The following is a 16281-nucleotide window of genomic DNA, read 5'->3' on the forward strand; positions in this document are numbered from 1 at the left end:
GTCCATTTATTGATACTCGCGTCATTTCGTGCGTCGGATGACCGAATCGCTCAAAATACACAGAACAATCTCCGTATCCAAGAAAACTTCCGGGATAACATGCAACCATATCAACTGAAATAACACCTCTGTGATTGTATTTAGTATTCCATAATCCGCCGTGTCCATATTCGACACAACTGGATACTATGTCATTGAGAAAATCAAACCGAGTTGTTTTCCACGAATTTTTCTTTCTAGCAAAATGAGCCGCAACTGACTGAACAGCAAAACAGTTACTCAATAGTTCGTCAGTGTCATCAGTATATTGCAGTGCAAGATTTTTCATTTTCTCGTGAAGAAGATTTGTTCGATAAATAACGCCATTTGGTCTCACAAACTGATCAAATTGATTTTTTTCTTCCACGCAAGACTGAAATAACCATACTGACACAGGATCGTTTTTACTTGTTTCGTTAATAAAATCAAACATACCGCCATCAGAATTATCTCCGGGATAACATTTAACAGTTCGATCTCGTGGAAATATTGTTATTGCATTAGTCCACGCGTGTGCATTATGATCAATAATTTCGATCGAAGCTCCTTTTGATCTATATTTTGATTTATACAAAATCTCTGCTGTTATCGTCGCTACGGTTATTGGAAATTTTAATATTTTTCCTAACTCAGTGACATCTTTGATAGACGCACCGATATCTTTAACCATTTCTCCCCACGTGTTTATTATTTTACGTCTTTTATCAGTCAGACCGTTTCCACGAGTCGAAATGGTAAAATGTTCTGTTACTCGCTCAGCTACACAATTTATTTTTGAAAATTTCATCGGCGCCAGTTTATCAACGCTGGGTTTTTCATTTATCACATAGATTCCATAAATAACCGCGGTCACAGGATATGCTCGCTCATAATACGGTTTGTCAATACCTGTCAATAGACCTGGTTTGGAATCTTTACTTAGTATGACAGTTTTTTTATTACCGTGGATAGGATCATATTTGTCACGGATAATCCAATCATCTGTTTCTGTCAACACGACATATTTTATTCTGAAAAGATATTTGCGATTCTCAAGATAGTTGATGATAATTGCTGCTCGTTTGTCGTTCATCATAGCGTCGATGATATCTTTGTTGCGTATACTCTTGAACGTTGACCAGACATGAGATGCACCATCTGTGTGAAATTCTTTCTTGGCGTCGTGAATTTTATTAATCAAACCCTTGATTTTTGGATCAACCAAATCTCGTATCGGCACGTCAGGAGATATTCTGTCGAGGTTGAATTTATCCACGCTCCAGGGCTTTATTCGAGATAATCTATCGAATTCATTCATATTATATTTCAGACAAGTATTTCAATTAAAATATTATGTATACAATGTTTCAATGCAAATGGCTCATGGTGGGTTCATTGACTCGTTGTAATAAATCCTGTAAAAAGGAATTCTGCGGACAACACATGCAAAACGTTCACCGTGGAAGCTTAGGACCAATACCATGTCTGCGATGTGGTACTGGAGTGCGAGGAAAAACACAATTATGTGCGTGTTGTGGTGGTAAACGATACAGAGAGCTTAAAAGATATGACAAAAAAAAATAATAATAGTGAAAATGCCATACAATCCGTGGAGGATTATCTAACTAAGTTTTCAGACAAACAATAATTTAAACAAATAATATTATGGAGCAAAATAAATTTGTCCCACATCCTACAATAACAAACTACGAATCAAATATTGATGGTATGATAAGAAATTGTCAGAAGAAAGTACCAGTTGGTTATATTAATAATCATGGTTATCTATTGTTTACTGTTGGGACGAAACCTTATCTCTGTCATAGATTTATTTTCGAGTGTCACAAGGGGTTGATCAAAGACGGTCTTGTGATCGGTCACATTGACGGGAACCCTCAGAACAATAAGTTATCCAATCTTCGAGCTGTTACACAAAGCGAGAATAATACACATGGTAATACTGGAAGATGTTAAACAATTATAAGGAGGGCGGTAAAGTCTACAAATACATAAACCGGTGAAGAGATTATATTTCAGTCAATGAATTCAGCTGGCAAATATTTTGATGTTAATCCGCCTTCAGTACAATTTGTCGCGAAAAATATATACAAATCCACTTTCTCAAAAAATATAAACAGAAAATCACCTTCCAATATTGCTAGTGAGATAAACTATAATTATTACCTTAAATTATATTTAATAACCATTCATTATTTGAGGGGACCCAGTACTGTATAATCGTATACTACTGAATTTTTAATTATGCAAAAGGGAGATTACTTTTGTAATATATAGTTTTCTTCGTAGATTTCCGACTTTTTATGGTCGTAATTGGTCTACGTCGTAATTAATTAATACCAAAGAAAGATATTTATGGTTTCTAACTTACAAAATAGAAAAATATACATACTTCACATCGTACAATATAGCGAGTTATTTTTAGATCTGTTATGAGAAATCGAGGCAAAACACGCTGTTTAATGCAGATATTTACAATCTGTTCAGAAATAAACGGATCTGTAGGTGGTAATGGTGCCGTGGTAATACAAAACACGCTGTTAGTGCAGGATCTTGGCAGAGCACGCTGTTTTTAATACACAATCTATTCATAACCACTGTTTATAATGCAGAAATTCACAATCTATTCATAACCACTGTTTATAATGCAGAAATTTACAATCTATTTCAGATCACGCTGTTTTAGTACAGAAAGTAACAGTCTATTCAGAAATACAGAAATTTACAATCTATTCAGAAATACAAAAATTTACAATCTATTCAGAAATGCTGTAGCTATATATTAACTTCTAAAACATGTAGTGTTAGATGATTTCAATAGTTTAATTGATAACGTATCTGACTGTGATACTCACGGCCGCAGGATCGAATCCCATGACTGACAACCGTCGGTGGTGATGCATATTAGCGATTTTTATAATTAATTGGGGCACCGCCAGCCCCGCTCCGCTCAACAGAACCTCACCCACCAAATATCAACTGGTGGTTGATACAAGTTTTGTGTCACTCACGGGCTGATTATTTGGTGGGTGGGGTTCTGTTGAGCGGAGAAAATGGCCTCATTTCATTCATTCATTCATTCATTCATTACATATATTTCATTTCATTCATTCATTCATTACATATATTTCATTTCATACTTAATGAACTTGCTAAAAGACTCGAATAGAAGTTCGTTTCATAATATATGTTTGTGCCGTCCTTAATTCATTCATTTCATACTTAATGAACTTGCTAAAAGATTCGAATAGAAGTTCGTTTCATAATATATGTTTGTGCCGACCTCCCTCTTGAGCCTCTAGACCGTTGTTTGACGGGTTAGGGGATCTCATAGGGGGTAGTATTTCGTGTGCCCGTTGAATTTGGTAGAATGCGATGGCAAGCTACGAATTCTGGGTTGTACTGTCCTTAATTAAGATTTCACATTCATTGCATGCTTACTGAACCTGTTAAAAGACTCGGATAGAGGTTCATTCATCCATTGCATACCCCTTCCTGAACTTGCTAAAAGACTCGAATAGATGTTCATAGGGGAAATATTTTTTTTTATTTTAATTATATATATATATATATATATATATATATATATATATATATATATATATATATATATATATATATATATATACTAAATAATGAACTACGAAAATATTAATGATGTAATTGTTGCTATTAAAAAATTGGAAAAAGATGAAATTAATATATCTGATAAACAAAATCCTGAAAAAATAATGTCTGATTTTGAAATTTTACAAGAACGTAAAAACCAAGGAATACACACACTATCATCTGAATACAAGTTCATGAAACGGATTCAGGCGGCGATGTTCCGGTCGCTAGCTACTGTAGAAGATAATCAGGTGAAGGAATTCGTTCCTCTCTCTGCCGCAGTAGAAAAATTAGATTAGGGTTATCGCACGAGTACCAGGCAAAAAAAAGCAATTAGTACTCGCATAAGACGATTAAGACAAATTATGTTAGATCTTGAAACGATCCAAAGTAACCTCGTTACTGATGAAAATGAAAATGAAAGTTTCGGTAACTGGGCCTGACCACGTGTAGATCTTTCATCAGAAATATTATTCTGAAATTATATTTATTCTGAAATTATATTTATTCTGAGATTATATTTATTCTGAAATTTTATTTATTCTGAAATTATATTTATTCTGAGATTATATTTATTCTGAAATTATATTTATTCTGAGATTATATTTATTCTGAAATTATATTTATTCTGATATTATATTTATTCTGAAATTATATTTATTCTGAAATTGATGGGCTAGTTGGTACTCAGAATGATGCAAACCAATCAATTTTGTAATTTTGATGGGCTAGTTGGTACTCAGAATCATGCAAACCAATCAATTTCGTAATTTTGATTGGCTAGTTGGTACTTAGAGCTACGTAAAATGATCAAATTTTCAGAAAAAAATAAAATATTTCAACATTTGTTAAGGAAAATTGATGAATTTTCCAATATCATCAGGTCAAACAACGAGCGGTCCTCTAATTGATTTATCGATAAATCGTTAAAAATCAGTGAAATTAGCTCCAAAAATGAGATTTTTTGTGCGATTTTTGTTAATTTTTCTGGTAATTTTCGACAAAATGAGGATTTTAACGATTTATCGATAAATCAATTAGAGAACCGCTCGAGGTTTGATTTGACGAAAAATTGTAATTTGACAAATTTTCTTTGACAAATCGACTAAAATAGCTGAAAAAAATAACAAATTTGACTAAACATTTTGAAATATTTCTGATAAAATAAAATATTTCTGATAAAATAATATATTAAGATCAAAGATCTATGATAAAATATTTCTGATAAAATAAAATATTAAGATCAAAGATCTATGATAAAATATTTCTGATAAAATAGAATGTTAAGATCAAAGATCTATGATAAAATATTTCTGATCACAGATCTAATCACCCCATCAGAATCACAAAACTGATTGATTTGTATAATTTTGAGTATTAATAATAAAAAATATCTTTATTTATTTATTTTGAAATATTATTTTTTTAAGTTGATCAAGTTTAATACAGGAGTATGTATAATTTAGAATCTGATCTCTGTTACAAATCATCGCGACAATATGTTCTCGACGGAGCTCATCTAACTGTTCTTGTGTTAATAAGAAATCCTCGTTTCCGTGTTCATCAATAACTAAATTAACGTTAAATTGCTCTGTGTTTGGAGGTTGTGAAAACGCTGTTCTGATGGCGTTTTCAAGTACTTCTTTGTCATGTATAAAAACCCTCACGTGCTGGTACATTATATAATATTTACTGGATCTTTCAAAATCAAAGATCTATGATTTCACATACAGATTTATTACAAGCTCTTCACGTAGGTCAATCAAACGATTAAGGTGGTCTGTGAGTTTGAAATTTATTCGTGACAAATACTGATTATGTGTGCGTAGATAAACAGGATTGGTTGGTACTTGCACGATCAAATCCCCAGGGGGAACTTGTAGTGTGAACGTGTATAGGATGTATCCTTGTTGAGCCTGATTTGATTTTCCAAGATCTGTTTGATAACTGCCTTCGATTACGTCACAGACTAGATTAACCGCGATTGTCGATGTTATATTAAAGATTCCCGGAGATGCGTGTCTGCCGCCGCCGTGTGGATCATTATTATATCCAAGAACAGTTGCTGGGGGAGTTATTTTTGTCCCTGCATCAATTATTTTAGGAAAATATTCATCAATGACATCATTGACAGATTTTCTTGATCTATTTTTGTATTTGGTTGCGAAAAACCTTCTATGATAGCCCGATGATTCAAAAACCAGGTTTATGATTCTGTTATGAAAATATTCAATGGTATCAGCTATATGATTTAAAATTTCTATTCGTTTAATAATTTCTTCACGCGTAGATGTCAAATCAGACAAATATTCATGAAAAAGATCACGTAAATTAGCTAGTTGTTCTTCGTGATCTGAATTTATGATATCAATGACATTATTGATATTTATGTCGTAAAATGAATTATACAGGTTATTACCGTTATCAGCGTTGTGTAGAAGCCAATAATGTTCACCAGTTAACTCAACACGAAATTGATCCTGTTTATCCCATACCCGTTTTTCTATGTTCCACCAAAAACTCGTGTAATTCATTGTAATAATATGATGAAAACTCTTCGTCGATGTAAAATCAGCCCGAGTTGGTTCTGGTATATGTGCAGGTATTGGTGGTGATATTTCAGGCCAACCTAGCACGGATCTGATTGAAGATTGATAAATATCAATGACGTAATCAGGCGAGTTTATTTCAACCGTAGAAGATAGCGTCGGCTCATGAACATTAATTGATATTTTTGCTTATTTTCCGGTTATTGATTCTATTCTACCTTAAAATTCCTCATTTATCTCTTCAATCTCATAATTACCAGTTGGTATTCCAACAACAACCCAGTCAGGTGTTCCATCGGGTTTGTTTTTATCAGTAAATACAAGCGAATTATTTGCTAGTGTACCATTAAATGATCTCGATCTGATATTTGGCTAGCTGTAATATACCCGTAATTGCGCTAGTGCAATTTCATCTGCGCGAATTGCAGTTGGAAAATTGATGTTAAATTCGGGATTAATCGAGCTTACCGAGATCATCGTGGTCTTGTTCGGGGTTGTGTTCGTCACGATCTGCTGGAGTAATTCCGTCATTATTAATACTCGTACCTTTAACAGCGCAGTTGTATATTTTAATCACCTCCGAAAACTCAAAATCGGATATAATTCCATCACTGAGACTCACTGATAACAACGAGGATAACCTCGTGTATGCGACAGTTGCTATGTGTAATTTTATCTTGTAATCGGATAATTTTTCATTCGTGCAAGTACATATTATTTTTGCAATGATATTAAGTACACTTGCAATCGTTGTTGCTGCTGAAATACAAATAGTCACAGCTACTGGTGTCATCATTGTTACCGCGGATAATATTATTCCAGCTCCAGCAACAACAGCGGATACCGAATAAACAACAACGTCAACGATAACTAATCGTCGTTGATACTTTTTTATTTTTACTGTATATTGTTCGACTCGACCTTTTAAGTTCGTTCGCCATTCACGCGCTTGATTGTACCTAAATTTTTGAACGTCGATTGAGGTACTCATTATATTTTATGCAGTAAATAGTTGAGATGTTTAAGCTACAAATTCCAAACACAACCAGAAAGATGTTGCGGTTAATTTCTTATCAGCTGCTTCCAGAATAAATATTTCTTCGTTTCCGCTATTTAATATAACAGATACAACCCCGGAAAACTTATCAGTTGAATGACGCCATGGATACGTTGTAAATATTTCAAATTTTACAGCACTAAACACAGACAGCCTGTACACGCCAGTGACTGTTGCAGTATATTTGGTAGTTTTATTTTGCTGCGACCATGTTGCGAATCCCGATGATACCGTGTATACGATGTTGGACATATGCCCGGGAGTTCTTAACACTGAAATTTTAATCAGACTGGTTTTATTAACGATCTCAGGAATCCCCGCTACGATGTTTTGCTGTGTTTGTTTGATCGTGTCTAGGTTAGTTTTGATATCAACGAGTTTTATGTCAATGGCGTGCGGAGTGCCGAAGAATTTATCTATGGCATCATCGGTTTTTTGAAAATTTCTTCGAAATCTTCCAAAAGCGCCTACGTGAACGTCATGCTCGGAGCGCAACTTGGATAATTTACCGTCAATGGTACCATAGTTGACGTCAACGTATTTTTTTGTTGCTGCCTCTTCGTCGGATCTTGGATCTCTCAAAACTACCATCTTATTCCCGTTCATGCTAAGTTCACCTGTCATTGTGTCACATGTATTTTTCACGCGATTAGCAACACTTGATGTAATTTGATTTCTGACGGTTGTAAACGATATACTTGAATCCCTAATTCTGCCGCTGTCAGTAAACACGGGTATATTATCCGTAACTGCACCAAGTACTCGTCGAATTATATCATTCCATTTGATATTGCTCGTTTTTAGTTTACCATGGTGATCCTCAAAAATAACAACCTCATCTGGGTCAACTCCAGCCAGGTTCATAATATCGGCGAGGTCATCCTTAGTCGCGTACTTCGACAGATCCATGTCATCGGACTTTTTCTTAACGCGTGAAGAAGATCTTCTGTAAATATCAACCATTATATAAGATCCTTCGGATCTAAGATCTGTTTAAAACGCTTTACGCGCAACGAAGCGGTTGTTTGTATAATCATGCACGACTTTATGTGGCGGTTTGGATGATTTTGATATAGCGTTAAGTACATTAATTGCCTCACGGCCACATATTGGCGGATCTGTCATTGTTTGTGTGGGTAGCGTTGAATACCAAACTCTGGAACCAGAGGTTCTTGTGTGATGTGGTGCAACATACTTGATAAATTCAACAGGTGGAGCTAACCCATATGAATCAAAATAAACGATTCCACGTGGATCAACCGCGTATGATACCCAATGAGTACCGGGTCCTGAATTCGAGTCGAGATTAATAATACCTGTTTCGAGTTTGTTTGGTTGTTTTGGTAATTGATCTCGCATAAAAACACCTCTGAAATATTTTTATTTTTAATCGTTTAGCAACATCAAGTAAATCAAAATTTGATGCTGGAACATCTAACGAAGTGATCCTGGAAGCCTTAAACCTCTTCCCCAACGAGATCCCGGTAATCTTAAGCCGCGTCCCTTTTTTTGTATCCCTTTCCTGTTGCTTTCTTTAGAGCCATTTCAGCAGCTGTTCCAACAGCACCTAACGCGGCTGCTTTTGCTACGGCTGGCGCGGCAACAGCTATTAACGCTGGAATAGCTGCGAGAAGTGGAAAAATACCACCTGTTTTAACAGAGTCCTTAATCGCACCCGCAGAGAGATTAAGTTTGACGCCTGTTTTTGATTGTTTAGCGCCGTTGAAATGTTTAAGCTGGCGTTCTGATAATGATAGTTTATTTTGACCACCCGTGATCTGATCTCGCTTTAGTGATATTTTCATTCCGCAGTTTTTTGCTGAATTTGATTGAAGGTTTTTAATCTGACCAGAAGTCAAACTGACACTTACGTGATGATATGGCATTTTATGATAAATACTTGCCACGCTCCAAATGGTGATTAAAGATTTTCCACTGGTGCATCAACGACTCTCATTCGACCACTACCACCTTCAAGTAACATCGCTTTATCGCTGAGTATAATCGCGATTGCTCTGTAGGCGCCGCGAATAAGTGGTGGACCAGCTATATCAGCAGGAGGGTTAGTAACACGAGCTCGAAAGTGTATATCAACGACAGATATTTTGGATAAATCAAGATGTTCCAGTAAAAAATAATAAATCTGATATAGATTTGTAAAATCTAACTGTGATATTTGCAAACCGGTATCCACATTTTGATCACGTCCCATGAATGACATCAAACGATGATATGCACGCGCTACGTGATTTTGACCAAAATTTAACAATATATCATCAGCTGGTTCTTGATGTCCATTTATCCGCAAGGAAACTTCATCAACTCCAAGGTTGTCAAATATCATATGTGAACGTTCTTTATTATCCGTCCGAACATTATTTTGCAGCACAATAAAAATATGTCGCGGCGCAGAAACACCTTGCTGTGATGCTATATTCCATGTAAATAAACCATTAACAGAACTTTGAGCAGCATCTGTGGTTACCGTTAACCATGATAGCAATGATTTACCGCCTTCATCCATAAAAGAGATTAATTTTTGTTCTTCAACAATTGATGGAATCATTACTGGCATCCACAATGAAAGCTTCGTTATATTTACTTTAGCATCAGCAACACTAGCACCTCGCCAGATTGCATCATTATCATTACCCTTTCTTACGAGCACAACTGTGTGTTTAGCTCCAAAGATAACCTTTCTAACATTTCTGCAAAATCCAAAGATGTGAGATAATGGAATTGCACATGAGAAAGTTCTATCATTTCCTGACAACGCTGCTTGGCGTGTTGCAAATCCCAAGTTGTAAGTCGCGCTATCACCTCGTACAATATCAAAAGCAGCACCTGGTCTGGCTGCGTTTTCAGGACCCTCATCAACTGGCTGTGGATCAACTGCAGTATCTCGCGGTGTTTGTATTTTAGCATACCTGATATGATCAGCGTTGTCAGTAATATCCTTGGCAAACATCATTGTTGGACCGGCTGATCTTGTGTAATCATCAGAATATCTCGCTAGACCAATTATTGTTGTAGCAACATCGACATCCTTCTGAAATGATTCAATATTTTTTCCATCAATCATGTATGTGGCGCTATCAAACAGTGCCATAATCCCGTTGTTGACAAAACCAACACGCAAATTGGCACCATATGGCGTATTAGCTACAACATTCGTTACAAGTCTACCTTCTACTTCAATAAACGCCTCAGCAGGTAAAAAATATCTACTTGTATCCTGAACCTGCAATTCGATTCTCCACCGCTGATTTGGTTGTCTTGCGTCATAGGAATAAAATTGATAATCACGTACCGATTCATCTTTGAGGACCGGTGCATCCATGTCAAATGCTGGGTCGGACATACGTTTAAACATTTTATTGTAATTATCATTTTTCCAAATGGTGATCTAAATTTATCATCGTCGACGAAGACCGTTTCCGGCTATTAAATTTGCTGTTATATTTCTCTCTGCTTCTTCAGATAATTCCGCTAGTTTTTGATTTGCCGCCTGATTTATTATTTTACTGACATTTGCTGGCATAACCTCAGTACTTGCCAGTTTCACTGGTGGTTGTCGTTTTCGTCTTATTAATCGTGCTAGTCTATCTTTGATCGCCGAGAACGCCTTACCAGCAACATTGACAATTGCACCAGGAGCTTTTTCACGAACAGCCTCAATAGCCTTCATCCCTAACTGTTTTGCAATCGGTATTGCTTTTGGAGCCATCCTTCTAAACAGACCCTGAACAACATCACCAAGTCCATCTCCGTAAATTGCTTTGTAATTTGGCAGTCGTGAGTTTACCGCTCTGACCATGATCGGTCCACGTTGAGCAGTGTATATAATCATTTTTATATACTGATTAATTAATTGTTTAGTCGCTGTGATAATCATCAGCAATTTCATCAATAAGGGAACGATAAATGCTGCGATCCATAATACCGCCTTGAAATAATCTTCGACAAATATCAGATATTTCATTAACAATTTCTACTGAGTTATTTCCGGCACGTTTTCCTCCAATTAGTATTTCTAGTCGTTGCACGTCAGAAAGAACACTGTTAGGACAGGCAATAAGACCACCCCTCAAGCCACTTCCAGTAGCGCCAGGAGGATCTCTTTCTTCACCCAATGAACGTAATTCCTCCTGCTGTTTCAATTCTTCTTTTGTGTTTTGCTTCATTTCTTTTTCTATTCTTTGCCTCACTTTTCTTACCGCCTGTTTTATTTTCTCTACAGGTGATTTCAACATCATCTCTTTCTGTGGTGAAGAAGACTGTTGTTGTTCTATTTGTTGCAGAGGTGGAGGAAGTTGATATGAAGGTTCCTGCTAGGAGAGTTGTTGTTGCAGAGGTTGAGGAAGTTGATATGAAGGTTCCTGCTGGGAGAGTTGTTCTTGTTCTAGTTGTTTCAGTCTCTCTTTATAAAGTCTTTTTACTTCTCTACTAAGACTTTCGTATTCTGGACCTCTAGCCTGTTTTTTTTTATTGTAATATACGCGATATATCCATCTAATAAAATTATCATCACTTGCTTTTTCATGACGGGGTTTTAAAATATTAGATTTATTAAATATACCAGATAATATTTCCTTGGGTAATTTTTCTCTTTCAGTATTTCTAATATCTTCAACAACCCCTTCGTTAAATCTTGCAATCAATTCTACGTTTCCTTCTACTGGTTTGGGTTCAGATGCAAGTTTTTTTCTCGCGTCGGCGACTTCAGTACGAAGTTTTCCAATATTTTCAAGTATTTCTTCACCGACAGGTGGATGTTGAGCTGCAGCTATGTCAGTTGGAAGATCTCGTAAAATCCTTTTTGTTTTTTTTAGTTCTCGCTGCTATTTTTTCAGTCTCCGCTGCAGTTTGTTCTAATACGGGAAAAATACCCTTGTTTCTCATCATCCTCAATATCTCCCCATATAGTTTTTTCAACAGCCACTGAAGCTTTTTCAGTAGCTGTAGTGACGGGTTCAAATAGTTTTTCAATGTCTTCTTCGTATTCAACTTGTGCTTTTTGACGTTTTTGCAAGTTTTTTCTAAATGAATCTCTAACAGGAAGAAATTTTTTGATTGCTTCTAATCGTTCTCGAGCTATCCTTGCAATATGAGATTCCGGATGTACCATTTTATTATAACATAATGATTTAATTATAGCAGCAGAGGGGGCCATGACCTCATGTTGGTTCATTTTTTGTAATCTCGCGAGTTTTCTAATGAACCGGAGTCCTCAAGCAAATGTTCAGCTCGAAATATTTTTTTAGTTACAAGCCTTATTTCAGTTTTTTGACGCTTCCAAAGTCGGTCTGTTCGCCCCCTCTGCTGCTACTTCTTTTCAATATAAATTCGAACTTGGAATAATAGAGAAATAGAGGTGGACACAAGAGAAGTAGATCCGGTAAAGTGTGTGTGTGTGTGTGTGTGTGTCCCATGATAGTTTGTACGTGTTGCCGGTAAATCTCTGGCGATGAAGAAAACCGGTACATGTTTAAGACATCTCAATCCGGTTATTAACTTTGTTTCAACAGTATTCTAATATCAACCCGGAAGATAAACTGAACTTGATACATATGCTATATGTTAGAAGCTGACAACTGGAAACACTAAGACGAATTATCGTTAACAGTGTGAAGTAAACTACACAATTGTGATTTATTCTCTTTAAAACAACATTGTTGTGTATCATGAATGGCTACTGCAGTCACTGATTCTTCCTTTAAAGACGGACATGGATGCTCGATATGTCTGGACGAGTTTACCTCTCCCCGTCAGCTGCCGTGCTTACACTCATTGTGTGAACACTGCCTTCAGGACTATATAACAAAAAAGGCTGGTAGTACCGATAAAACGCTGGAGGAATTTATGTGTCCTGTATGTAGAGCAGGAACCAGGCCTGCAAATAAAGACAAACCAGTAAGAGAACGGGTTTCTTTATTTCCTAAGAGTCCATTTCCGTTAGTGGGGAAATCGAAAGTAGAACGGTTCTGCGAAGTATGTTTGAATTCGTCAGACAGCGCTAAAAGCCATGCTAAGAAATTATGTTTTGTATGTGAAGAATTCATGTGTGATAATTGTGCCGTCTGCCATCAAAACATGAAGGTGTCTAAAAACCATCAAATTGTTACGATGGAAGAACTGGAAAATAATCCTGATCCCCGCATAAGATTTAGAGAGGGATTTGGGTACAATGAACATGATAAGGAAGATATCAAGTTTTATTGCAGGAGCCACGAGAGTGCATGTTGCGCTACATTTTTTTTCCATCACCATAAAGTATGTCCGAATGTGATAGATTTGAAAGAGAGTCTTCCGTCTCTACTGAAGGAGATTAATGCACAGAAAATAATGGAACACATGCGGAAATTAGAGGATCATCTCAAGGAGTTTATGGAGACGAATGAAGAAAATGTAAGTACTGTTGAGTCACAGGTTAAAAATATTTCGGCAGTGATAGGAGGTATTAAAACGAAATTTAATGGTTTGTTGGATGATATTGAGAAGATGGTGAAGCTTGAGGGAAATCGAATTTACAAGGAATGGTTAATCAGAAAACAAGAACAAAACCAAAAGTGTCAGTCCTTGGTAAGTGCCATCAGAAACTCTCAGGCGCTTTTAGAGATGGTTGACCAGTTTGGGTCGGATACATACAAGTTTCTAGTGACCAGCAAGACAAAGAAGCAGTTACAATGCTACAGTGATCAGATTCGAGAAAAGTTTGAAAGAGTGGATAACATCAGAATAAGACTTGAACTTGATAGCAACATGAAAGCGGTACTTTCTAGAGATGCAGGAGGTTTGGTGAAAATAGTATGTCAAAAGGAGGCTAAGGATGTGAAATGCATAAGTCTTGTGATACCTCTTCAAGAACGAAATGTGGAGCTCTCTAGAGTTATTGACGTGCACTGTCCCAGTAAAAATAACCCATCGTACTTTGGTATCGTCCAGTTACCCGACGGATCCATAATTCTGGTCGACCACAGCAACAAGACATGCTGCCTGTATGATTCCTTATGTAATTTCATCACAAGTCATACGTTGCCTGGACTTCCTGATGGCATGTGCCTGACAGCAGACAATGAATTTGCCGTAACAATGGATGATACGAAAACTATCCAGTTATTATTCATGTTGGACCGTTCCATCAGAAACACGGGGATGGTAGCAATCAAGTATCAATGTTACGGTGTGGATGCCGTCAGGAAATTGTTGTGTCAGGGTTTTGTAGTAATACAAAAAAGTGTTACTGGAGTCTTGTCGCTAGAAATGGAAATGTGAAGTTTCACCATGAGTTTGATTGCCAATATACAAGTTATGCATTTGCTGCTCTAGATATATCAAAGTCACGTGTCTACATATCTGTTGATGACAGCAATGCAGTTCATTCTTTTGGTCTGACAGATGGAAAACAGTACTTCGTCTACTCATCCAACTACCTGAAGTCTCCAAGGGGTGTAGTAGTCGACAGAGATAACAATGTCTATGCTGTGGGATTCCGCTCTGACAACATTCATTAAGTATCATCAGATGGCGTTACACTCCAGATCATTGCTTCCGGCGTTCCACATAAACCAAGACGAATTTCCTTCAGTCACCACCGATGTCATTTCGTTGTCACTAATATAGGTAAAATGAGGAGGAAACTACACTACTTTGTTCACAAATAATATATATGCTGAATGACTTATAAGATGATAGCAAGTCTTTTTATGCAAAGGAATCCACAGAATAAAAGTTCAAAAACTTACTTTTAATTTTAAAAATCAATATTTTACTGGGACGTTTATTATATGATTCGTTATATTCTGATTCGTGAATGATAAAATCGTGAAAATATAACTCATTTAACTTTGACGATAATCACCTTTATCCATGAATGATCACCCCAACATAAATTAATAATCATGCTGCGAATATAACAAGAAACCTGATGTAGTCAAGATTTCATCAAATATTAGTTTAAAAAAAAGTTAATTACATTTATGGATGGATGAATAGACGTATGTATGTATGTATGTATGTATGGGAGCGTTCTCTCTTAATAATTTTATATGATTTCACTTGTTTTATTCAACAAATTCCCTGTATCTTTTTTATTTCATACAAAAATATATATTTACTGAAATGGGTATACCTTATGAAAAAAACTCTTAATAAAATAAAATTGAAAGTTATTGTTACATCGATTATTCTGCTTTATTTTTTCCCCTTTTCCTTACTGTTACGCATACTAAACAGAGGTCTTCCAAATGGTTGAAATAAATAAGAACTGTTGGTAAAAGCAATGGGTTTTTTTTAATACAATTTCTGCTTGGCGTTCTTCAAGTCAATACCTACAGTATGCTACCGTTGGTAGATATTTGAATTAAGACTGAATTATGAATTGACAAAGTAACCAAGATTACAATTTTCAGTCTTAAAATAAACACATAAACATATAGTTGTTAAATTGAGGCTAATCACCCATAATATCAACGATAGACGAGCCGTATTGCGTGAAGATGTCTGTTCGTGTGTTCTTGTGTGTGTGTGTGTGTGTGTGTGTGTGTGACAGAGATTTGGATTTTTAACTTAGCTTATCTTATCATCTACATTTATAGCGGTTGTTTAAAAGCTTCTTGAAATCTTTTGGACTACGTCATATTTAAATAACGTTTTCCAAACTGAAACAGAAAGAAAATTGAATTGCATGTTCTGGTGGAAGTTGATTAAATATCATGAATGACGTAATAACCAAAACCTGCACATAAACAAGGTCATGTTTTAATTTAGTGTCACAACAAAGCATGCCAGGCGAAGTGCGTTTCTCCGTTAATCCCATTGCTCATATATTACAGATATAAAACTCATTCATAACAAAATCGTTGGTTAAGTCATAGCCAAGATGAAAGCTTGGAAACTTAATGTTTTCTTTGTCAGTATGGTCACTTACAGAGGGCTTTAACACTATATAATTGATACAGGAGAATACGTGCATCTGTCTGTCTGTTTGTGTGTGTGTGTGTGTGTGTATATATATATATATATATATAT

At 36.0% G+C, this 16281-nt stretch overlaps 1 protein-coding gene across 1 annotated transcript in view; it reads left to right on the forward strand.

Annotated features, from left to right (window-relative positions):
* The window catches only part of LOC149783507 (uncharacterized), a 74233-nt gene extending 58875 nt beyond the window's left edge, over positions 1–15358 (forward strand). The window contains exon 2 of the mRNA XM_089932857.1: positions 12945–15358. Coding sequence (XP_089788983.1) covers positions 12945–14526 — 1582 coding nt within the window. The 3' untranslated portion in view covers positions 14527–15358. The remainder of the gene's footprint in view (positions 1–12944) is intronic.
* The last annotated feature ends 923 nt before the right edge of the window (positions 15359–16281 follow it).

Source organism: Sinohyriopsis cumingii, chromosome 14, assembly GCF_028554795.1.
Source record: "Sinohyriopsis cumingii isolate HCF-2022 chromosome 14, ASM2855479v2, whole genome shotgun sequence".
In the NCBI taxonomy this organism is placed as follows: Eukaryota; Metazoa; Mollusca; class Bivalvia; order Unionida; family Unionidae; genus Sinohyriopsis; species Sinohyriopsis cumingii.